The sequence below is a fragment of the Dromiciops gliroides genome, chromosome 1, assembly GCF_019393635.1.
Source record: "Dromiciops gliroides isolate mDroGli1 chromosome 1, mDroGli1.pri, whole genome shotgun sequence".
Classification (NCBI taxonomy): Eukaryota; Metazoa; Chordata; class Mammalia; order Microbiotheria; family Microbiotheriidae; genus Dromiciops; species Dromiciops gliroides.
The window spans coordinates 4,925,164-4,950,168 of record NC_057861.1 but is presented as its reverse complement, the minus strand read 5'-3'; the positions used below and the strand labels follow the sequence as shown (position 1 = coordinate 4,950,168).

At 53.6% G+C, this 25,005-nt stretch overlaps 1 protein-coding gene across 8 annotated transcripts in view; it reads right to left on the bottom strand.

Moving 5' to 3' along the window:
• ARVCF (ARVCF delta catenin family member) overlaps positions 1 to 25,005 on the bottom strand; it is a 206,971-nt gene that overhangs the window by 47,227 nt on the left and 134,739 nt on the right. For all 8 annotated transcript variants that reach the window (XM_043987457.1, XM_043987449.1, XM_043987399.1 and 5 more), the window contains 5 exons: positions 21,417 to 22,042; positions 10,867 to 11,366; positions 8,056 to 8,239; positions 2,770 to 2,887; positions 1,218 to 1,389 (listed from right to left, as the gene is read on the bottom strand). In XM_043987457.1, the coding sequence (XP_043843392.1) occupies positions 1,218 to 1,389; positions 2,770 to 2,887; positions 8,056 to 8,239; positions 10,867 to 11,366; positions 21,417 to 22,042 (1,600 nt within the window). The remainder of the gene's footprint in view (positions 1 to 1,217; positions 1,390 to 2,769; positions 2,888 to 8,055; positions 8,240 to 10,866; positions 11,367 to 21,416; positions 22,043 to 25,005) is intronic.

Here is a 25,005-nt window from a genome sequence, read left to right as displayed (position 1 = left end):
CCCGAGGGAGGGCTGGGGCTTCTCCCTCTGTCTTCTTCCCCCTTGGACAGAAAGGATGAACAGTGTGAGCCCCTCTGGGGGATTGTGGTGGGAGGCCCTCCCTGGAGGGGAGGAGCAGTCAGGCCCCGGCAGCTCTGTGGCTGCCTGGAGCCCAAAGGACACATCCTGTGCCCTGCCAAGGAAGAGGACACCAGTACCCTTCCTGCTTGTCTGTTAGTAACCCAGGACCCCAGTGGGGACTCTGGGAGCTGGGGGGCCTAAGGCTTGGCTGAAATGGCTGCCCTCCAGGCACCGCCCCCAGCACATAGGGCCACCACCGGAGGACAGCGTCCCCCCAGGTGAAGAGGTCAGCTTTCCCAAGAGAGGCCAGAGCTCCACTCGGGATCTGAGGTCAGAGGCTGTGTGTCTGAGGTCATCTTCACATCACCCTCTAACTCATGATGCAGGGAAAGAAAACTGGCCAAGTGGGAAGCAGACCATGGGCTCATGGGAGGGGACCTCAAGGCCGGGGGGGCTTGGGGGAGACAGATGGACCTCAAAAGCCATCCCCCAGCCTTTGACCCAACAATCCCCTTACTCCCTCCTGCCAGAATCTCGGGGAGAGCTGGTGAGGGGGACCTGCCTCCAAGCCCCGGCATTTCTCCCCAGCAGGAGCAGAGCACCCCACGGTGGGGCCGGAGCATGCTGTAGCCCTGCCCATTTCTGGGCAGATGGGAAGGCGTGCTGACAGGGAGGTCAGCCCCTGTCTGCAGAGGGCTGGGGAAGGTGAGGAAGGGGCAGAGTGGAGAACAGGAAGCACAGAGTCCACCCTGGGCAAGTCACCTCCCCAATCTGGGCCTCAGTTTACTCATCTGTCAAATGGGAACAAGGGCACTACCCACCACCTTGAGTGGCTGTGGTCAGACAGTGGGAGGAAATTCTCCTCAGGGCTGAGGAGAGGAGCTGAGTTTGAGCCGAGGTCAGGCTGTGCGGCCATTTTGAGGGCTCTGGGCTGGGGAGGAGAGGGCAGCAAGGATAGCAAGGAGGCCCCTGGGCCTGGTCCCAACACTCTGGGAGGAGCTGGCCAAGGAGGGAAGCTACAGGCTAGGGAGCCAGCCCTCCCAGGAGCCCAGTGGGCGCCAAGGCCCTTCCCCCTGCCCTGCTGGGCCCTGACGTCCAGGCCCACCTGGGGCCCAGCGTGCTGCCGAGCCCCTCTCCCAGCCACTGGGGGCGCGCACCTTTGGCTTTCTTGCTCCCGAAGCAGCTGGCATCGTCCTTCTTCCTCCGGGGCAGTGCCCCGGTGCTGGCGGCCTGGCTGGCCTCGGGCTCCTGGTACTTGTCAGCGCCGGGGACCTCCTTGTGCACGTGGTAGGACAGGTTACGCATGATGCACACACAGTTTTCTACCGACTAGGGAGAGGGAAAGGGTAGGGGTTTGAAAAGAGGGGGAAATGAGGGTGTCAAAGACACTGTCTAGCCCTGACATCCCTGTTCTAAGGGCCCTCCCAGCCCTGACATCCCCTCTTCTCAGGCCCCTCCCAGCCCTGACATCCCCTATTCTAAGGCCCCTCCCAGCCCTGACATCCCCTGTTCTAAGGCCCCTCCCAGCCCTGACATCCCCTGTTCTAAGGGCCCTTCCAAGCTCTGGCACTCAGTAATTCTAGCCATAATAGAAGGTCCTCTATTCCAACCTCATACATTAGATTCAAACACCCCCCACCACACTGGCCCCAGGTTCCATCCTGTTAGAATCTCCCTGAGTCCTCCCACCACTGCTGAAAGAGACTCCTCCTCTCCTCCATCCTGCCCACTCCCCAGCCTGACCAGATTAAAAATGAAATCCCAAGGGGCCGCTAGGTGGCGCAGTGGATAGAGCACTGGTCCTGGATTCAGGAGTACCTGAGTTCAAATCTGACCTCAGACACTTAACACTTACTAGCTGTGTGACCCTGGGCAAGTCACTCAACCCCAATTGCCTCAACAAAAAAAAAAAAAAAAAAGAAAAGAAAAGAAAAGAAACCCCACCAGAATCCCAGAACGTCAGGTCTGAAGAGAACCCGGGAGCTGCCACCCCGGCCTGGACCTGCCTGAGAAGCCGCTCTCCAACCCCCCTGACCAATGGCTGTCCAGCCACTGGCTGAAGACCTCCAGGGACAGACAACTCCTCCCTCCTGAGGCTGCCTGTGCCCCTGCGGGCAGTACTCAGCATGAGGAAGCTTTTTCTTGGCCTTGAGTCTAAGTCGACCTGACCCCACTTCCCCCCTTGGTCCTTGGCTCTGCCCTGGAGTCAGTGTCTCACAGGGCCCTAAGAACCCAGCTCTCACGGGGACGTGTGAGGACCAAAGAAGCGAACGCCATTCCCTCAATAGGGATCCCCGATGGAAGAGACTTCCAAGGCCATCGAACCCAAATGCCTCCCTACAGATGAGGAAACTAAGACTCAGTGACAGGAAATGACCTGTCCAAGGTCACTCCCTCAATAATAAGTGACCCTGTCCTATGAGGTCACCATTGGTGTGTGCTTAATCTCTTACATAGGCCTAGTTATTTAAACGTCACCTCCCCCATTAGGCCTGGAGCCCCAGAAGCCAAGGATGACAACTCTGCCTTTCTTGGCTTCTCCAGGCCTGGCACATAGTAGGTGTTTAATGAACGCTTCCTGCCTGCCTGCCTGCCCTGTAGAGGTCCCTGACCCAAGGGACAAGGGAGACTTGTGTCCCGAGAACCCCCAAGGGAGGGCGGTTGTCTCGTCCCCGCCCCCATGCACCCCAAGTCGCGTGGAATCTTCACCTTGTTGTCCGTGTCTTTCTTGCCGATGGCTGACTGCAGCGCGTGCAGGAGGGCGTCCACTAGCCCGTCACACTCCCGGAGCCGCCGGCGTGCTTCTGCCCCATCTGAGCTCACATTCCTGGTGAGAGCAAGAGAATGTGGTCACCCCAGTGGGCCTCTGGGAACCTAATGACCTTCTGGCCTTAGTTGGCCCAGAGGCCCAGCTCTGATTAGGGAACAGGGCAGGGTGGGCCAGTGGTAAGAGCTCTGCCTCTGGGGTTGGAGGGCCTGGGCTCTCATCCCAGCCCTGACGCTCACTCCCTGGGTGACCCTGGGCAAACCAGTCCATCTCTCTGCGCCTCAGCTTCCTCTATAAACTGTGGGGATTGGCCCCCGTGGACTCCGAGGTCCATCCAACTCGGGTCTTGGGAATGCACCGGGCAACCTTGGGGAAGGGGGAGAGAGCATCAGCCTGAGGCCAGCAAGCTCAGGCCCAACTCCGCTGGCCTCGGAAGCCATCTCGTCTAAGCTCCATTATGGATAAGCAAACTGAGACCGGAGAGGGAGGTGACAAAGGCGGTAACTGTCAGAGATGGGAATTGACCCCAGATGTCCTCAGACACCAGACCCACCTGCCTTTCCTCTGTATGGCATAAAGACCCAGCCCTGGAGGGACCCTTGAAGACCACAGAATCATGGACAAAGCTGGCAGGGACCCCAAGTCATCTAGCCCAGCCTCCTCTACAGACAGGGAAACTGAGGCCCAGAGAGGGTCAGTGCCTTCTAGCACCGCTCGCTGCCTCTGCTGGGAAGGGACCTGGCTGAGGACACGGGGCTGGGACGAGGACCCAGTGCTTCCGGCTCCCAGCTGGGGCCCTCCCCTCCTGGTTCCCCTCCCTCCACCTCCTCCCAGCTCCGCTCCACTCCGGTCAGGCCAGCACTTAATGTTCTATTCCCTTCCCCAAAGCATTCCTGGGAAGGGGGCAGTGACCCTGAGTGAGTTTCCCAGAGCAGGGGAGGAGCAGGCCCATCTGCTGCGCCTATCTCCTCAGGCCTGGCCAGGGTGGGACATGGGGGCAGGGGCCGTGCCCTCTTGCTGGGAACTAGCCTCTCTCCTGAGGCCGTGGCCGAGACCTAGACCACCTCTGGCTGCCCCCACTTGCCTTCGGGAGGATGAGAGAAGAGGGGTGATATCTTTCCCAGGGCTGGAGCACCTTTCCGGGCCCCCATCCCCCTCAACACCCAGAAACCTGGACCTGCCACTGCAGGGACATGGCTGTTCCCATGAGATCCTGGCTGGGTAAGCTACGATGGAGGGGACAGAGAAGGGGGCGGAAGGACCGACCCGACGGGACCCCCCGCTCCTGCCCCCAGTGCTCCGCCCCTCCTCCCAGGTGAGGGGCAGGGCCCAGGGAAGAGGGCTCTCCAGTTTAACATGAGAGGGAATTAGAAGTCAGCGAAGACCCAAGCCTGAAATGGAAGGACAGGAAGCCCAGCACTCGAGAATAAGGTGGATCAAAGGCCGTCTGTAGACTGACTAACTGACTGACATTACGATGACTACAATTCTCATTTTTCTGAGTAAACACATTATATTGCCTTGTAACAAGTCGTGTCTGACTTGTCTGACCCTGCGATCCCATTTGGGGTTTTCTTAGCAGAGACCCTGGAGCAGTTTTTGCCATTTCCTTCTCTAGCTCATTTTACATATAAGGAAACTGAGGCAGACAGGATGAAGTGACTTACCATGGGTCACACAGCTAGGAAATGTCTGAGGCCAAATTTGAACTCAGGTCTTCCTGACTCCAGACCTGGCTCTTTGTACACTATGGCGCCCCCTAGCTGCCTCTTACTAAATGCTAAGGTAACTGTACCAAAATACCCTGTGGCTGCCATGAAGGTCCAAGACTCTAGTGAAGAGATGTGACTTTGGTCTAGTCAAGTCAGTAAGCATTTATTAAGCACCACATAGTGCGCTAAGTGATGAGTATACACAAAGCAGACCCCCCCACCCCCCCACCCCAAGGATCTTAGGAAAACAGATTTCAGGCCAAATGAAGACGAGACCTTACAGACTCCTGGGGCCTCATTTTACAGATGAGAAGGAAGAGATTTGTTCAAGGTCATTAAGGTCACAGGCAGAATTTGAACTCAGATTCTCCCACTGTCCCCTCTAGCAAGCGGCTACCATGCTTCCCTTCCATCAAGGTCCTAGAAAATACTGCAGGGGGCGCTCACACTGCCCCAAAGTGAGAAGGATACTGGAATGTGAAGCAGGCCAGCTACAGGAAGAGCGCACAGTAGGTGCTTATATAAATGCCAGCTTTATGGATCATTCCCATTTTACAGAGGATCAAAGACTCAGAAGGTCCGTGTGCCTTGCCAAGATTCACACAGCTTGTAGGATTTGAATCCAGGCCTTCCTGACTCTTAATATAGTGCTCTCGCCATAAATATTATCCCTACTTTATAGATGGGAACACTGAGGCCCAGTGAGGCTGAGTTACTTAGTCTGACAGCCCATGTCACATCTCGCACTCAGGTCTTTGGCCTCTGTGTTCAGCCCCCTTCTCTGTCCTATGGAGGGATGGAGAAAGCCTCAGATGGCAGCAAGACCAGCAGACAGGCTGGATCCCTGCTTCCCCCTACATTCAAACACCCAAAAGTAGGTCCCTCAATGTGGTCAATGCCTGGGTATTTAGTCATCTTGTTCCCAAGGTCGAAATGTCCCCAGGCCCATCTTCCTCCTTCTGACTTGAAAATGTCACTCATCTCTGTCCTCCCCCTCCTACGTGCTACAGTGACTACACGCAACTGGTCTCATCCCCAAGAACCCAGCTCTAGAATCCAATGGAACCCCAGAGGCCATCCAGGTCAATCAGAGAGGTTCAGTGACTCACCCCAGGTCACACAGGTTTCTTTCTGACCCCTGCCCTGGCTCACAGATGAATGACTGACTCCTCTGCCTGGCATTCAAGGCTCTCTCTGCTTGGCATTCAAGGCTAGCCTCCTTCGTTACACAGAGCAGCATAGAATGTTTGGGACCTCCAGGATGATGGAATCCAACTGAGGCCCAGAGAAAGGGGCTGCCTTGCCCCTGGGTCACACAGTGACTTGGCTGGGGAGTGAGAGAGGCCAGAGATATTACTGGACATCTGCTCTGGTCAAGAGACCAAAGCCCAGCAGAGTCTCACTAAGAGTGACATGCTCTAGGGTGCGGCTACGACTTGGGGCTGGGCCCAGGGGCCAGGTGGTGGAAGGAGCCCAGGGAAGCCTGGGCCCCAGACCACAGCCCTTTTATTTACTCCCTGTAGGACTTGGGGCTTTGGTTTCCCTTTCTGTAAAAGGGAAGGGGTCTGGGCTAGAGGGCATCTGAGGCCCCTTTCTGCTCTGAGGCTGCTCTGCTGCCCTTCTCGGGTGGACATTCTCACTCCTCCTGGTACCCAGCCCCTCCACCTGCCTGCTCCTTCTGCCGGCCCTTTAAGATGAAGAGCCCCCACCCCTGATGTCATCATTTTTCTCCACAGCAATGCCAAGTGGTGTCAGACAATTATCCCAGTGGATCTAAAACTGGAAGGGGTCTTGGAGATTCTCCCTTCCAGTCCTCCCTCCCCCCACCTACTCAGTTTTATGGATGGGGAAACTGAGGCCCGGAGACTCGACTGGGGTCACTTAAGGAGCCAGAGTCATAGCTGGGACTCAAACCCAGGCCTCTGGATGCCCATGGGGTCCCGAGCTCCTATCGTGCAGCCTCACTGAGAGATGACCCACTTTTCATCTTCCCTGGGTGGGAAGCAAGGAGCAGGAAAAAGGTGGGGGAGCCACTAATGAGGAGACAGTCTTGATGGGGGGAGTGCTCATGTCATCCTTGGCAATGGAGAGTCTGTACTCCGGGTATGAGGCCCTCCAGTCCCCTCTGGCCCAGATGAATGAGCTCATGGGGTCCTGAAAGAACTGGCTGATGTGGTTGTCGAGCGACAATCCGTGACACTTGAAATACTGTGGATACAGAAGCATCAGAAGACTGGGGAAAGGCAAGTATCCCTAATGATATACTAGAGAACCTGACTTGAATTCCTGGGGGAATCTAGAAGGGAGCATCAACGAGATGGTTTGAGCAGCATCTAGAAAAGGAAGTGAGGATCACTAAGAGCCAGCCCGGCCGCACATACAATAGGACACGGCGGATGAACTTTGTTTCTAGAAAAGGTAGAGATGTGGGCTTGATGATGATGTGGCTAGATGGTATGAATAGAACTACCCCCTAGGAGTAGTTACTAATGGTTCAGTGTCACCTTGGCAGACATTTAGTCTTTCCTCCTTCCATGCCCTGTGTCAATTTTGTAACCAGGAACCAAGATCAGATCAAGTCTGCCACTGTTCCTGGATGGGATGTGTCAATTTACTCCTCATTCACCATTCCCATAATTTTCCAGACCAGAGTGCCCTACCTGGCCCATCACTCCCCTGTGTGTATTGTTACCCTTTCAGAGTATAAGCTACCTGAGCGCAACATTGTTTTAGCTTTGCTATCAGTATACAAACATCTCCCGGCTCTGGCTTTCCCAGCCCAAGTTGAGTTTGGAATGATTCCTTTGGTCAGTGTCTGTAGGCCATGGCTGACAGTGGCTACATGGAGGGACTTGGCATGGTGCTTGGCACACACTAAATGCTTAATCGATGCTTTTTTCACTCAAATAACCTCCCTTTTTCTCAGTTTCCTCATTTGTAAAATGATCCAGTTGAACTAGATGTCAATCCATCCTCAAACATTTATTAAGCACTTACTATGTGCACAGACACTTAGTAAATGCTTATGGACTAACTCAACAGCTGGACAATCGGGCTAAGCACTAGGGATACCGAGGAAGGTGAGAGTGTGGTTCCTACCCTCAAGGAGCTGACATTCTAAAGGGGCCAACAACACGCAGACCACCGTGCAGATGGCCTCAAAGGTCGGTCAATGAGTTCGTGAAGCTCGGCTTCCTCGTCTGTCAAATGGTAACATCACCTGCCTCCTGGGTGTCTGTGAGGCCCAGGTGAGACGATGTTGGTAGACAGTTTGCAAATCTCAAACACTCTAGAAATGAGAGCCACTGTTGCCGATCCCATTTGACAGATGGGAAAACTGAGGCCACAAAAGAGAGGGGACTTGGCTGAAGAGGATCCCACATGAATGAGTGGTGGCCTCTGGGCTCCTCTCTATCTCTCTCTCCTCTCTGTCTCTCTGTCTGTCTCTGTCTCGGCCACGCTCTTCCCCTAGCCACATCCAGTACCCAGAAGGGATGCCTGCTCTGCCCACCTTACCTAAGGCAGCCTGACGTGTTCTTGAAGACAGTGGTCCACTCGGCATCGCGTGGCTTGGAGTCCTCATTGGGCTCACTCTCCCAGCCCGAGTGGGGGACAATGACCTCATTGGTCAGTGTCTGCAGGCCATGGTTGATGATGACCATCTTGAGGGGCTCATAGGAAGACAAGTTCCACAGTGTGCCTGAAAGACACAAGATGGCACTACTGCAGAGAACACCTCGGACCACCCCAGGCCAGGCCACTGTCCACTCTGGGGTAGGTCCAGGGGCAATCAGGAAGCTGCAGAGACCTGTTTGGGCTCGATGAGAACTGCCCATAGGGGAATGGGCTGCCCCAGGAGGTAGTGAGCTCCCCCATCCTTGGAGGTATCCAAGCAAAGGCTAACTGGCTGAGGAGGGTCGTCTTCCTGAGTCCCCTTCCAGCACTCATATTTTGTGACTGCACCAGGCAACAGCCCAGGGGAACATGCATGTGGATAGCACCAATAGGCAGCCTGATATGGTGAGAAAAGCAATGAACTTGTGTCAGAGAAGCTGGCTGAGAATCCTGCTTGGTCACAGATGAGTTTAACTGTGTGAAGATATCTGGGCAAGTCTCATTCCCTTTCTGGGCCTGAGTGACTTCATCTGTGCAATGGAGTTATACCGATACTCACACTGCAGATCTCACAGGGCTTCTGGAAAGATCAAGTGAGATAACCAAGCATTTTGTAACCCAGCATTTACCATGAGACAGAGTGTGCCTTGCCCCTCCATTCCACTTGGCCACTGGTCTCTCCCCTGAAAAAACAGATGTTCCTTTAGGAAGGGTCTGTCTTTTGTGTACCACAGGGGCCTGAAGTCAGGAAGACTTGGGTTCAAATCCTGCCTCTGACAGACTCACCAAGTGACCCACGCTAAGTCACCTGATGTGTTAGTCTCAATTTCCTCATCTATAAAGTGAGGAAGGAGAAGAATGGCATCTGCCTCACAAGGTTCAAATCAGGTCCTGGGTATAAAGGATGTTGTGGATTCAAATGTAACTATAGAAAAATCAGTTTAAAATGACAATTTAAAAATTTCCAATTAAACAGAATTCAAAACTTCTAATTGAATAGAAATCTTGAAAATCAAAGGAGAGATGAATAAAATTGAAAGTAAAAAATAAAAACCCACTGAACTAATAAATAAAACTAGGAACTGTTGGCTGTTTTCTTTTAAAGAAATGTCAGCTATTATCATCACTGTTCTAATGATTCCTTGGCAGTCTAACAGAAAGCAGGCTGGAAGGAGACCAGAGATGCGAACCTGAATGCCAGCCGACATTAATGAGCTCGGTGCCCACAGACAAGGCCATTCAATCTCCTGAACGTCAGTGTTATCTTCTGGAAAATGGGGGAAATAATCCCCCCCCCCCGCTCCCTCCTCCCCTCTCCCCCAGGGCTGCTCCGAACAAGTCACTCTGTGAACTGGAAGCATTTTGGAGACGTGAGCATCTATACTGGCCATGAAACACACTCGGGGTTAGATGAGGGTAAGCCCAGCACTTCCTTCACCTCGCTGACCCATGATGACCTAGGATGTTTGGAGGCTCAGGTGGCTCTTGGGGTGGGCGCAGGCCCAGCACCTGCCTGAGGGAGCTGACACAGGGCCCCATCACAAAGCCTCCTCAGGCATGTCTGATTCTATCAGTGTAAGAACCCAATCCCAACAACCTGGTTGGCTTTTGGTGATGGGGCCTGGGATACTTCTCTCTATGACATCCAGGATGCCTGGGACTCCTCTGCTTGGATCCCTCCAGTGATGGGGAGCTTACCGTATATACTTGCAATATTATAGATAGCAACTGTTGGAGGATCCCACTTCACCCATGCCCTGGCCAACCCTTCCACACCCATTTCCACCTGAGACCAAGATAGAATCAAAACTTTGTTGTTAATGGGTGAAGTGCCAGTGTGCTCCTCTTTGGTCCTGCCCACCATCCTTGTACCTGGTCGGGTCACACCCCCAACCTTCACATGGGGTGTCTCCCCCCATAGAATTAGACTCTTGGAAGGCAGAGCCTTTGTATCTCTGCTGCTTAGTTCAGTAGCACTTAATGAGCAAAACATTCAGTAAACACTTAAGTGCATTTTCATTCATTCACTTAAATGCTTTTCGATTTATTCATTCATTCATCCAGTGCCATTTGAAAAACACAGAGGTTTGGAAAGGTGCTTGAGATCCCGGTGCCCACTGCAGCTGACCAGAGTCTGCGGGGGCCTGTGGCCAAGGGCGAGGACTGAGACTGAATGGGAATCGCAGACAAGGACAGGTGTAAGGGGAGCCGCTGGAATAGGGATAGGGGTTGGCAGTGGAATGGTTTGGAACAGGGAAGGAAAATGGTGGGGAGATGGGAACGAACACAGGAATGGGTTTGGGAAAGGATGTGAAAGAATGGATTGGAATGGGGATAAAGGAAAGAGACAAACCTGGGGATGCTGGAGAGAATTTGGAGCAGGCTTAGGGCTGGGAGAAGGGGTCAGAAATGAAGATTAAGTAGGGGATGAGATAAGGAATAGGGAAGGAGATCAAATGAGCATGGGGCTGGAATTGGGGTGAGAGAAGGGCTAGGACTGGGGATGGAGTTGGGCAAAGGGGGCTGGAAGGAAGATGGAGCTGGGTGAAAGGGTTGGCATGAGGAGGGGGATGGGCACAGGGGTTGGAAGATGAAATTGGGCAAAGGGGAAGGCATGAGAATGGGTTGGGAGAGGGGCTGGAAGCCAGCTGTAGGCATGGAGGGCACTCTGCCTATGACACTCCACCCTCCCGGGAGCCACTTCCCACTCACCAGTGATGAGCTCCCGCACCTCCATGTCGTTGGTCTTGCGCAGGAGCCGGATGAGGGCAGGGATGCCATCGCAGCTCTTGATGGCCACCTTGTTCTCGTGGTCCCGGCCGTAGGAGATGTTGCGCAGGGCCCCGCAGGCCCGCCGGTGCACCTCGGCCTTGGGGTGGTCCAGCAGCCCCACCAGGATGGCGATGCCCTTCAGGTGGCGCACATCCTTCTTGATCTTGTCGTTCTCGTAGCACAGGTGCTGCAGGTAGGCAGCTGCGTTGGACTTGACGGGGTCGATGGGGTGGCTGAGCATAGCAATCACCTCTGGTAGGTCCGGGTCCCGCCACCGAGGGTCCTTGCGGATGCTATCAATGGAGGGTGACCTCTTGCCCAGGCGGTCAATGCTGGCCATGCTGCCCCTCTCGGGTTGGGCCAGGGGGGCGGCATAGCCGCCGTGGATATAGGGGATCCGCTCATCGATCATCTCACTCTCTGCTGGTTCATCATAGGCTCTGAGAAGGAAGGGGAACACAGAGGAGATGAGCTGCCTCTCCCACATGCCCTGGTGCCCTAGGCCTGGTGGGGAAGGTGGAACTGAGGGAAACAGCTTGTCCCACAGAGCTTCCCTATGATGTTCTATAGGGCCTTCTGTCTGTCTCCTTAGAGGATACAATCATGCCATGGAGCATGGGGAGCAACTATTGGATTCCTCCCCTGGAAGTCCTCTCCACCCCCGTGGCCAGAGCCTCCATTTGAAGGATGATGCCCAGGCTGGTCAGGGTGCCCCCCAGGCTCCCTTCAGACCCGGCCCCAGTGGAGGCCTTTTAGCTCCTTTGGGTGCTGTCTTCTCCCGTTAGATTGACAGCCTCTTGGTGGCAGAGACTTTTTGCCTTTCATTGCCTCTCCAGTACTTGGCACGGTGTCTGGTACACCGTAGGGGCTTAATAAATGCTTGCCAATGACTTGGAGGGGGGAGGGTGTCAGAAGACCTGAGATCAAACCCAGCTCTATGACTGCTTAGACGTGTCACCTTGGAGAAGTCCCTGCTGTCTCTGGTAGCATGAGAGGCAGTGCCAGTGGGGGCATCCAATCACAATAGCTCCTGTTTGTGTCGCGCTTTAGGGGCTGCAAAGGGCTTCACGTACATTAATGCATCCGATTCCCACGATGCTGGGGAAGATGCTTTTGTTATCTTGCTTTTGTTTTGTTCTGTTTTGTTTTTTGCAGGGCAATGGGGGTTAAGTGACTTGCCCAGGGTCACACAGCTAGTAAGTATCAAGTGTCTGATGCCGGATTTGAACTCAGGTCCTCTTGAATCCAGGGCTGGTGCTTTATCCACTGCACCACCTAGCTGCCCTCTGTTATCTTGCTTTTACAGAGGGGGAAACTGAGGCAGAGAGATTCTGAGTTGGTGTGCCCAGAGACACACAGCACACACGTGAGGGCGGCTCTGAACTTTTGTTTCCCCAATTCTAAAGCCCAGCATTCCATGTACCATGTCACCTTCCTTAGCTTCAGGATGGACAGGGTGGGGAAGGGGTGTTATGGATGGTGGGACACTTCCATAGGCAGGTAGGTGGTACAGAGGATAGAGTGCTTGGAGTCAGGAAGACTTGAGTTCAAATCTGGACTCAAAAACCAACTAGCTGGGTGACCCTGGACAAGTCACTTAAATTATACCTGCCTCAGTTTCCTTATCTGTAAATGGGGACGATAACAGCAGCACCTATTTACCAGGGTTGTTGTAAGGCTCAGAGAGGACAATAATTGTAAAATGAATCACAAATCTGAAAGTGCCCTTTGTGCCCCCCAACTAGGTAGGAAACACGTCCTCGCGGCTGAGGTTTCAAGATTGGGGGGTGATAACCTGTTCCCTGCACCAGCTCTCCTGGCTGGCATGTTGAGGCACTGATGGACATGAAAGAAGAGGAGACGGGCAGCTCAGTGGCACAGTGGATAAAGCACGGGCCCTGGATTCAGGAGGACCCGAGTTCAAATCCAGTCTCAGGCACTTGACACTTAGCTAGCTGTGTGACCCTGGGAAAGTAAATTAACCCTCATTGCCCTGCCCCCTCCCCCCAAAAAATAAAAAGAAGATGCCTGGCTCCAGCTCACCCAGCCCCTCAGGAGTCACAGAGATGACCCATTTGGACAGAACCATCCCTGAAGGGATGAGGGAGTTGGCCCAGTGTATGGAAGGGAGTTATGGCCACGGGCTGGGAGAGCAGGGCAGGGCTTCTGCTTGGGGTGGGGCGGGGGGACAAGGCATCGAGGTGGGAAGGGGGGATCGGGAGCATCCAGGTAGGGCCAGCAGGAGCCTTGGCCAAAGCCCAGACATCTCAGAGCACATAGGCTTTCCCTCAATGGAGCAGGCTGTTCCTGTGGGGATGGTAGCACCCACTGGACCCTGAGACGCTGGACCCTTTTGTGGTAGTCTGTCACCGTGGTCTCTTCCCTCTCAAAGGGAATATGAAAACAGAATGCAGAAATGATTGGTACAATGGACCAGCATCCAAGGCCGGAAACCCCCGGAAAGAGCCACTGACTGCAAGCAGCTCTTAGCCTGTCACTTCCTCCCTGCACTCCCCAGAGCTAGTCTTCAGAGAGCACCCCCTGCACTAGGTTCCCTGAGAAAACCTGGACGGTCCCTCCTCAGAGAGTATGATCGAGCCCCTCATTCTAGGTGACACAGCAGATACGGTCAGCAAGTCTTCTTGGAGTCAGAAGGAGCCGAGTTCAAATCCAGCCCCAGTCACTTCCTAGGTATAGGAGCCTGGGCACGTCATTTAATTGCTCCCTGCCTAAGTTTCCTCGACTGTAAAATGGGATAGCAGTACATACCTCTCAGAGGAGCAAATGAGATAAGATTTGTAGTGGGTGCTTAGCACAGGCCTTGGCACACAGTAGGTTTTTTTTGGGGGGGGTGAGGAAATTAGGGTTAAATGACTTGCCCAGGGTCACACAGCTAGTAAGTGTCAAGTGTCTGAGGCTGGATTTGAACTCAGGTCCTCCTGACTTCAGGGCCGGTGCTCTATCCACTGCGCCACCTAGCTGCCCCAGCTAACTCTGTTTCAACAGAACTGGCTTCCTTCCCCATTCTCTGTATCTTATTGTATGCATTTCAAATGATTCAGAAAAAAGATCAGCCAAAGGCTTCTCCACCAGACCGTCAAAGGGGTCAAGGACACCCCAAAGGGGAAGGGCCCCTGATCTAGTCAAATACTCTTAGGAAACTGAGGCCCACAGGGTTTCATCTAGAAAGGTCAATGTGCGGACTATGTCTGTAAAAATAAAGGGAATTGATAAAACATATTAAAAAGAAAGAAGGGGGCAGCTAGGTGGTGCAGTGGATAAAGCACTGGTCCTGGATTCAGGAGGACCTGAGTTCAAATCTGACCTCAGACACTTGACACTTACTAGCTGTGTGACCCTGGGCAAGTCACTTAACTCCCATTGCCCTGCAAAAAAAAAAAAGAAAGAGAGAAAGAAAGAAAGAGAGGAAAAAAAGAAAAAGGAAGGAAGGAAGGAAGGAAGGAAGGAAGGAAGGAAGGAAGGAAGGAAGGAAGGAAGGAAGGAAGGAAGGAAGGAATGAAAGAAGGAAGGAAGGAAGGAAGGAAGGAAGGAAGGAAGGAAGGAAGGAAGGAAGGAAGGAAGGAAGGAAGAAAAAAGGAAGGAAGGAAGGAAAGAGAAAGAGAAAGAAAGAAAGAAAGGAAGGAAGGAAGGAAGGAAGGAAGGAAGGAAGGAAGGAAGGAAGGAAGGAAGGAAGGAAGGAAGGAAGGAAGGAAGGAAGGAAGGAAGGAAGGAAGGAAGGAAGAAGAAAGAAAGAAAGAAAGAAAGAAAGAAAGAAAGAAAGAAAGAAAGAAAGAAAGAAAGAAAGAAAGAAAGAAAGAAAGAAAGAAAGGAAGAAAGGAAGGAAGGAAGGAAGGAAGGAAGAAAGAAAGCTCAGAGAGGGCCAGGGTCACACAGCAAGCCTATAGCAGAGCTTGAATTGGAACCTTCATTTCCTGACACTCAGCCCTGAGCAGCGTCTCCTGGAGAGTGGAACAATTCAAGGCCAACAGAGCAAGAGGAACTTAGGAGACCTGAGTCCCATTGGCCTGTTTGGGCTCTGGATCATTTCTTTTCACTGTTTATTCAACAAACTCTGAGCACCAACTGCATACAGAGTCCTGCGCTGGACAGTAAGAGAGCATGGGAGGGACAGGTGTGAAGGAATTCTAGTTCTGATGCAGATGAAGTTCACAGCCCCAAAGAAGGGGAGCTGTCCCAGCAGGCAGGAGGTGGTGAGCATGTAACTGAATTCCCAACACATGGTTATGGTGTTCAGATTTGAGAGCTCGCTTTTGATTGAGTCAGTGTGTAAGGCACGGGGTGCCGAGGGGAGCAGACCAAGGAAGGCTTTATGAAAGGGGAAGCAGCATTTTACTCGGGCCTTGAAGAACCAGTTGGATTTTTTTTTTTTGCGGGACAATGGGGGTTAAGTGACTTGCCCAGGGTCACACAGCTAGTAAGTGTCAAGTGTATGAGGCCAGATTTGAACTCAGGTCCTCCTGAATCCAGGGCCGGTGCTTTATCCACTGAGCCACCTAGCGGCCCCTACCAGTTGGATTTTGAACCAGCAGAAATGGAGAAGGGAATCCCTAGAGTGGGGAACAACATGAGCAAGCGTGCAGAAGTGGGAAAGTATGGTAACAAATTCATGGAAGGTAGGTAAACCAACCTGGCTGGGACTGGGAGTCTGTGTTAGGATGTAGCTGAGAGACAGGCTGAAGCCAAACTGTGAAGACCCCAAATGGTGGGCTCAGGAGTTGGAACTTTAACAGACCATAGAGAGCTACTGGCAGGCCGGCAGGCAGGTGTGGTTTGGCAGAAAAATGCCATGGTTAGGGGCAGCTAGGCAGCACAGTAGATAAAGCACGGGCCCTGGATTCAGGAGGACCTGAGTTCAAATCCAGCCTCAGACACTTGACACTTACTAGCTGTGTGACCCTGGGCAAGTCACTTAACCCTCAGTGCCTCACCAAAAAAAAAAAGAGAGAGAAAGAAAAGAAAAGAAAGAAAAAAAGAGTGCCATCTTTGGGCTAAGATCACCCGGGTTCACACTCCAACTCTGCTACTTGTTCCCTGTGCGACCTTTGTTCCTTGTGTGACCTTGCCAGGTCACGAGATGCCTTCTGTCCCCAGCCCCCAACAAGATTCACCTCGTATTCATCTGCTGTATAAATATATTTGTTTACATCCATATTATCCCTCCAGAGAGGAGATAAGATTCATGAGGGTAGGGCCGGCTTCCTTTTTGTCTTTGTGTTCCCAGGAAATAGCACACACAGTAGGCACTTAATAAATGCTTGAATGAAAGTGAACATGATAGGGTTATTTCCTTTCTTCTTCTGTAAAAGGGGAGGCTTGGATGGGATGACTCGGTGAGTATTTATAACGTTTTACTATGTGCCTGGCACTGTGCTGGGTATCAGGGACATAAATACTCCCCACCAAACTGAAGTAATCCTTGCCTTCAGGAAGCCTATATTCTATTTTTATTTTATTTTTTTATTTTTTGGTGGGGCAATGAGGGTTAGGTGACTTGCCCAGGGTCACACGGCTAGAAAGTGTCAAGGGTCTGAGGCCAGATTTGAACTCAGGTCCTTCTGCATCCAGGGCTGGTGCTTCATCCACTGTGCCACCTAGCTGCCCCCAGGAAGCCTACATTCTAATGGGGAAAGATAGCATGTACCCTAGGCAGCCAGGCGGTACAGTGGATAGAGCGTTGGGCCTGGAGTTAGAAAGACTCCTCTTCCTGAGTTCAAATCTCACCTCAGACACTTCCTAGCTGTGTGACCCTGGGCAAGTCCCTTCACCCTGTTTGCCTCAGTCTTCTCATCTATAAATTAAAAACCATCATCCCAGTGTTTTGGCCAAGAAAACCCCAAATGGGGCCATCAGTTGTCAAAAATGACTGAAACGACTCAACAACAAACAACAACATGCACATGGATGGGTAAATACAGAAAAGAAATAAAAGGAAGACTAGGCTGTTTTGGCTCAGGTCCATTCCTTAGAGAGGGACCTCAGAGAGCCTACCTAAGGACAACAAGCACGGGGCAGGGCCCCCTCTAGTCACTATGGTATAGTGGATAGTGCACTTGACCTTGGAGGCAGCAGGGCCTGGGTTCGAACCCCACCTCTGACACTTCCTAGCTGTATGACCCATGGCAACCTCCCTCAGCCTCAGTTTCCCCCTCTGAAAGATGAGGGGTTAGATTGGATAATCTCCCTGCCAGTTCTGAATCCTAAGATCACAAATGACGACTGGTCGGGAATGATTAGCCTGGTGGAGAGAAGACTCCAGGGGGAGCATTTTGGTTGCATTCAAATATCCAAAGGGCTACCATCTTGAGCAGTGATGAGCCGGGTTCTGTCTGGCCCCAGAAGGCCCTCCGAGGAGCCGGGAGGGGAAGCTGAGAAAAAGCAGTCGGGCTTGAAAGATGTTCTAACCACCAAGAGCAGAACCCAGGAGGAGCGGGCTGCCACCGCAGATGGTGGGCTCCCTCCCCCGTCATGGGAGGTCTCCAAGCAGAGACTGAATGCCCACTTGTCAGGCATGTGGCAGAAGGGGTGTGTGCATTGCTGGCTAAGCCTAGACAACTTCCAAGGTCCCTGCCAACTCTCCAAGATTCTGACACAAATGCCTGTAAACCCACAAAGCAACCCAGAAATGCCAGCAATGATGAGGCTGGATCTTGGTATGCCCGAAGGGGTTTGTGGGGATGGCTTGTGGGGGAGAGGAAGAAGAAGGGAGAGCCTGGGGAATGAAGGCCAGGCAGGGTGGGGGGCACCGCTGCAACAGTCGGGGAGACGGCCCACCAGGGGTGGCAGCGGGAGGGAGACGAGGACGTATGGGAGGAGGGCCCCAGTCCCAGGGGTCCCAGAGACACCGTGCCTTCCCCCAGGCCTTGGTCTGGAGGAGTCTAAGGCCAGCTGTGTCTCTCTCTGAGTCTGCCCGGCCTGCCAGGGGGTGCCCTCAGGAGACTGGGACCCTGAGGTTCCAGGCCAGGGCCTTGTCTCCCTGCAGCTGCCAAGGTCGAGGACACAGGCGTGAGTGGCCAATCCACCCAGGCACAGGCCTAAGGTCTGAGTCGACAAGACCAAGCCCCCCACTGGGTGGTGGGTCCCAGCTCCCCTTCTTCCTTCCTAGGCATCTCTAAGGCCTGGGAGAAGCAGCTGAGCCACTTCCTTTAGGCTGGAGGACAAAATGCCCCCACCTGGCCACCTGGCCACCTGCCCAGGGGACTTTCTGGCCAAAGAACGGAGAGCTCCCCGGGGAGGGGTAGGGCAGAGGGCCTGGCAGCCACCAGCCCCAGAAACTTTCCAGAAATACGAAGCCTTCCTGCTGGGATAGATGGGGCCTCCTGGCTCTGCTTCTGGCATTTAGGGGACCTAGGTTTGAACCCAACCTTTGACACGTACTAGCTGTGACTCCAGGCAAGACATGTAACTTCTCCTGGCCTCAGTTTCCCCAACAGTAATAATTCCTGGATGACCCCTATCCCACAATTGGTGGGCAGCCCAAATGAAACCATGAGGTCTTATGTTCCGGTCCACAGACATCTCTTTCCTTGCCCTCCCAAGCAGACCCAACAGCTGCTAACACTCCCGAAGCAGCCGGAGGTCTGCAGACACCACATCCCCATTTCACAGATGGGGTCACTGAGGCTGGGGCTGGGCAAGTCTCCTGCCGTCCCACAGCCAGGACTCAGGAAGGTGTCCTGACTCCAAATGTGGTGCCCCGGTCTGTTCCTGCTCTGATATCCTGGAATTCTGAATTCGCCCGACTCCTAAGTGACAGCAGAGCTGAGGTGGGACCTTAGGTCCATAGGTTCAGAGCCAGAAGAGACCTTAGAGGCCTCCCTTCATTTTACAAAAAAGGAAACTGAGGTATATAGCAGCTAAGGGACTTTTCCACACAGCTACTTGTGACAGACAGGATTTGAACACAAGCCTTTTGACCCCAAAGCTCTATCCCCAACACCAGGGCTCCCAAGTTCATCCTACTCAGCCAGCTTGTGTCTCCTCTGCCTCCAGAGACTAGAAGCAGCCATTTTGGAAGGAAGAGGACCAGGAGAGGATGCACAATGGACTTGGAATCAATCAGGAAGCCCCGAGTTCAAATCCTGCTGTGTGACCCTGGCCAAGTCACTTCACCTCTGTTTGCCTCAGCTTTCTCATGTGTCAAATGCAGATAATAACAGCACCTACTTGGCAGAGTTGTGAAGATCAAATGAGATCATAACTATAATGCCTGGCACGTAGTAGGTATTATGGAATTGCTAGTTATTATTATTGTTGTTCTCTGCCGATGGAGATGGTGGCAACTAGGTGGCGCAGTGGATAGACACTGGCTGTGGGACCCTGGGCAAGTCACTTCACCCTGTGTGCCTCAGTTTTCCCTTCTGAAAAATGAGCTGGAGAAGGAAGTGGCCACCCATTCCAGGATCTCTGCCAAGAAAATCCCAAGTGGGGTCATGGAGAGTCAGACACAACTGAAGAACAGCCAAAGCCTGAGCCAATGGAGATGATCACACTTGCTCAGCCAGCCTCAAAGACCACAGGAGGGAAAAGCTCTTTGCAAGACCACGGGCCCATGTGTACCCATGCAGATCGCAACCCCTCCAGGCCTTAGTTAAGGAGGCCAGGTGTAGGGGAGGGGAAACCCCTCCCAGCCGGTGGCCACATGCTAGGGATGAGCCCTCCCTCAAAAGCTGGGCCTGTCTCCTTGTCCACTTCCACCTATTAGAGCCCAGGCTCCCTCCGAGGCTCAGCCAAAGTGCCACCTCCTCCAGGAGGCCCCTCCTGATTTCCCCACGTGTCAGATGCATGTATGCTGTATGGACCTGTCTGCAAACAGGCATGTGGTCATCCTCTGATAGGATGTAAGCTCCCTGAGGGTAGCAAGCACAGCTTCATTCTTGCCTCTATGTCCTCAGGGCAAGGCAAACAGTAGGTGTTTAATAAATGTGTGTAGAACAGAATGGAGGGGACCAGTCGACTGATGGGCCGCAGCAGGCAGCCTTGGTGGCTCAGCCAGATGTCTGGGAATCTGGGTCCTGCTCACACAGCCCTGGGGGCCCAGAGTTACATCCATGCCATGATCATCGAAGAGTCCTGTATCTGAGAGTCAGAGGATCGGAGTTTGAATCTCAGCTCTACTCATCACCTGTGTGACCCTGGACAAGTGACTTCCCCTTCTGGGCCTCAGTTAGACCAACTGTGCCCTCGAAGATCCGCTCCAGCCCTAAATCTCTGACTAGTCTCCCTTCTCTGCACTGGACCAGGTCCTTGGCTGGTCACATGCTCTTCTACCCAGCCAGCCCATTCTGGACTCAACTGAATCCACGGATTGGACGCCAGCCCAACTGGGGCTCTAGACTCACTTATTGGGTTAAGAAAGCGCAGAGAGAGGGTCTCAGAGCCAGAAGGGACCCCGGAGGCCTCTAGCCCAAGCCCCTGACACACACTTGGCGGTCTAGCCTCATGCTTCAAGATCCTCCAGGACGGGGAACTCACTACCTCCCAAGAGAACTCCTTCCACGTCGAGGCAGCTTTCATGGTTAGGAGGTTTTTCCTGACATGGAGACTAAAGAGCCTCTCTGTACCTCCCCCCAAAATGATTTCTACCTCATTCTGCCCCAGCCCCACCCCCCAGCACCCAACAGACGAGGCTAATCCCTCCTCCAAGTCACAGCCTGAAGTCCACCTCAGCCTTGATGCTATCGCTGGTCCAGGCAGGAGGGGGAAGTGGGGGCGGGGGGCTGGCTGGGTAGAAGAGAATGTGGTCAGCCAAGAACTCTGTTTGCCTCAGTTTCCTCATGTGTCAAATGAGCTGGAGAAGGAAATGGCAAACACTCCAGTATCTCTGCCAAGAAAATCCCCAAATGGGGTCACTAAGGGTGGGACATGACTGAAAAACAACAATGATGACACTATTGGCCCAATCATGCCACCCCTACTCCACAAACTCCAGTGGCTCCCTATGCCTCCAAGAACAAATACAAAGCCTGGGTTCAGCACTCAAGGCCCTTCATAGCCTGCCCCACCTCCCTTTCTAGTCTTCTCTTTGGTCCAGAGGCACCGGCCTCCTGGCTGTCCCATGAATAAACCCTCCATCTCTCAGCCCTGGACGGTCCTTCTGGCTGTCCCCCCAAGCCTGGACCCTCCCTGGCTTCCTGTAACTCCCAACTAAAATCCCACCTCCTCCAGGAAGCCTTCCCCACACCCTCCTGATTCTGATGCCTTCCCTCTGTAACTTCCTATTTATCTGGTGTAGAGCTCGCCTTTATATTTGTTTGCATGTTTTCTCCCCCATTAGATTGTAAGCCCCTTGAGAACAGGACTGTCTTTTGTCTCTTTTTGTACCCTAGAGCTTAGAACAGTGCCTGGCACACAGTCGGTGCTTAATAAATGCTTTCTGCCTGCCTGCCTTCCAGAAGCTGTGAAGACCAGGGTCCCCCCACTCGCCACAAGCCACTGAAGAGGCTGCTTTGGGGATGGTACTCAGCCGTTACCTGCCCTTGTGTGGCCGGCCTCTCTCAGGGACCCCCACAGGCAGCCGCCGGTTGACAGTGGAGTAATCAGGGTCCAGTTCGTAGCCTTCGTCGTCCACCCCTAGGCTTCTGTTGTCATCCTCAAGCCCGTAGGGCTCGGGCTGGAATCTCTCGGGCTGGGAGCGGCTGCCCATAGTGAGGTCTGGGCCGCTGCCCACAGGGGGCACTTGGGGCTGGGCGCCCGGCGGCCCGTAGGCCTCCCTCCGGCTCGGCAGGGTGTAGCTGCCATCCTCAGGCCGGTAGCTGTTCCCGGGGACATAGGCGTAGCGGGGCCGGTAGCCCACACCACGGGACAGACTACCGTAGCCATCGGGCATCTCAGGGCCCCCGTAGCCGCCACTGGCATCGTGGGCATGGAAGGAGCGATAGGGCCCATCGGGGCCCTCACCGTAGTTGTTGTAGGAACGCGTCAGGGTGGAGGAGGCCTGTGGTGGGAGGTAGCGCTCGCCGTTCTTCAGGTATCGCCGGTCGATGGAGTCTGTGTAGCTGCCCAGGGGTGAGGAGCCATCCAGGACCGGGAGCCCGTCGGGCCCCAGCGGAACCTGACGCACTGTCCGCGTGGTCACCGTCTTCACCATCTTCGTGACCTGCAAGGCAGAAGCCCACCGTCAGTGACTGGGGCTTTGAGTCATTGGACTCAGAGCTCCGAGGGACCCCACATCACCCAGCCCAAGGCCCACGTTTTCATTACTACCTCATGGCTATTTCCAGAAACATTCCTTAAAGCCCAAACCCCGATCGCAAATACCCAGGAGCCCTCCCTTGTAACAAGGAAAAACCATCAAAGCAAAACCACGGAACAGAGCAGCTTAGTTTCATATACAATATTCCATACCCATAGGCCCCCCACCTCTGATGACAGAAGTATATCAACAGATGAGAAAAATGAAATTCAAGGTAAGTGGAAGCAGTGGGAGTCAAACCCAGGTCACGTGGCCTATAGATTTAGAACAGGAAGGGACCTTGGTGATCAGCTATTCTAATCCACCCATTTTAGAGAGGAGGAAATTGAGGCCCAGATGCATGAAGTAGCTCCCACAGGTAGTAAATGGCAGAGTCAGGATTTGAACTCAGGGCCTCTAATATCAAAACCCAGGCTTTCTCCAGCATATCATTTGACTCTCACATTTGTGCTAAGCCCATAGAGTTCTTGTGGTGAAAGAGCCTTGCAATCCTTATAGTGTGATGTCTGGATAAATTGTTATCAGAGGCAGCCTGGGTGAAGCAGAAAAAGCACTGGTTTGGGAGTTGGTGGGTCTGAGTTCAGGTTCATTCACTTGCTATGTAATCTCAGTCCTATCACTTCCCTTTTCTGGCACTCAGTTTTCTCCTGTGTAAAATAGGGTCGCCACGCCGACACTCCCTCCCTCACAGGCCTGCCGCAAAGAATGTTTCCGAAAGTTTAAAGTGCTACGTGAATAGGAATCATTTTCATCATCAGTTTCCAAGCTGAGTCAGCAGGCGCAGGAAGCCTCCGCGAGCACGTCTGGTAACAATGTAGGAGGCTCCCATCCCTACGGTCCTTCACTTCCATTAAACCAGGGCCCTAGGTAGAGGGGCATCCATAAGCTTCCTCTTTTCTGTTAACACAGCAACCAAAGGCACTGCTTCCTAAGCACAGGGGAGAGGGACGGTGGGCGGACATCTGGCTGCTTTATGGGCAGTTATAAAGTAGCTCCCGGGCCAGGGGAAGCACTCAGGGTAAAAGCATCCGGAGGCTCCCAGAGGCTAATCAGTGAAGTCTCAAGGCCAGGGCAGGCCAAATGGGGCAGGGCCCTTAGTGCTCAGAGGGGAAAGTTGTGGGGGGAGGGAAGCTGGGCCTTTCTCCCCCCACCTCCATACACTTTCCCATGCTGCTTTGCAGCAGACACCTCAGGCCCAGCACAGCAGCAAAAGGCCAGTGCCGGGAGTGGGAGGCTTCATGCCAGCATCCTCCGGGAGAAAGGCCGTTGATAACCACTCCCCATCCTCACCGGATGACCCCCTGCCAGCCTTCACAGTGTTTCATGTGCCCTGGCCCATCTCCTTGGGAGGGAGGAAGGGAAGGAAGAGAGAGGAAGGCCGACTGTCACCAAATCTCAAAGCCTACAAGTTGGGAGGCCCCTCCAGGACCTCCTAGTCCACTCTGCACTCTCTTTTAAAACCTAAACCAATAAGCATTTATTAAGTACCTACTGAGTCCGTAATGAGCCTACATTCTCACGGGGGACACATGAGATCTTTACACCCGTTCTCAGGCTGGGCACCATCCCTGTAAGGTCGGCTTTGGTAAGCATGTCCACATCACACCTGCTTCCTTTTCTTAGGATCCAGACAAACCTGGCCCCTCTTGGATCCTTGAATAGGCCTTGGACCCTCTAGCTGCTAGGCCTTTGTCCAGGCTGTTGTCTCTGCCGGGGCTGCTTCTCCTCTCCTGTCTTTGCCATAGAAACACCAGCCTCCCCAGCAGCTCAGATGTGACCTCCCAGCAGATGGCTCCCTGGAGGCCCCCTCCCCACCCACTCCTGGCCCCTGATCAAGCATCTCCTCAACAGCAAGGGAGCGTCTACTTGAGGGCCATTGGCCACAGCCACTCACTGCCCTGGTGCAATATTGGACCTAGAGCCAAGTGGGCCTGGGTTCAAATCTGGCTTCTGACATTTATTACCTGTCTGACCGTGGCAGCTGGTAATGTAGTGGGTAGAATCCTGGGCCTGGAGTCAGGAAGACCTGAGTCCTAGTCCAGGCCCAGACACTTCCTGGCTGTGGGGCCCTGGGTAAGTCACTTACCTTCTGTCTGCCTCAGTTTCCTCAACTAAAGAATGAGGATAAAGAGAATAATAGCACTTCCCTCGAAGGCTTGTTGTGAGAACGAAATGAGGTAATATTTGTAAAGGGCTTAGCGCAGGGCCTGGCATACAGTGAGCACTTAATAAATGCTTGTTTCATTCCTCCTTCCCTCTCCCTTCCTTCCTTCCCTCCCTCCCTCCCTTTCTCCTTCCTTCCTCTCTCTCCTTCCTTTTTCTTCCTCCCTTCCACCCTCCTCTCTCCCCCTCCCTCCCTCCCTTCTCCCTCCTTCTTTCCCTTCTCCCTCCTTCCTCCCCCTCCCTCCTTCCCTCCCTTCTCCCTCCTCCTCCCTCCTTCCTCCCCTCCCTCCTTCCCCCCCTTCTCCCTCTTCCTCCCTCCCCCTCCCTCCCCCTCCCTCCTTCTCTCCCTTCTCCCTCCCTCCCTCCCTCCCTCCCTCCTGCAGGTCCCAGCCCCTCTCTGGGGCTCAGGTCTATCATATGTAAAAGGAAGTTCTTGGACTGGTTCCTTCCAGCTCTTGATCCACACCCTTCCACAACCTGTGTGACTTTGCCCAATTCACTTCCAGCTGTGGGCCTCAGTTTCCTCATTTGTAAAGGGGGGGGGCTGGACCGGATGGCTGCCCTAATAACCTGCTGCCAAGTGATCTGTCCTGTTTCGGGTCACCCTTTCCTCAGGTATGCCCCCCTTGGCCCCCCAGGCCTCGGGCCTCTGAGAAATCCTGCATTTGGTAACCCCACATGCCGCCCCCCCACATACTCCTCCC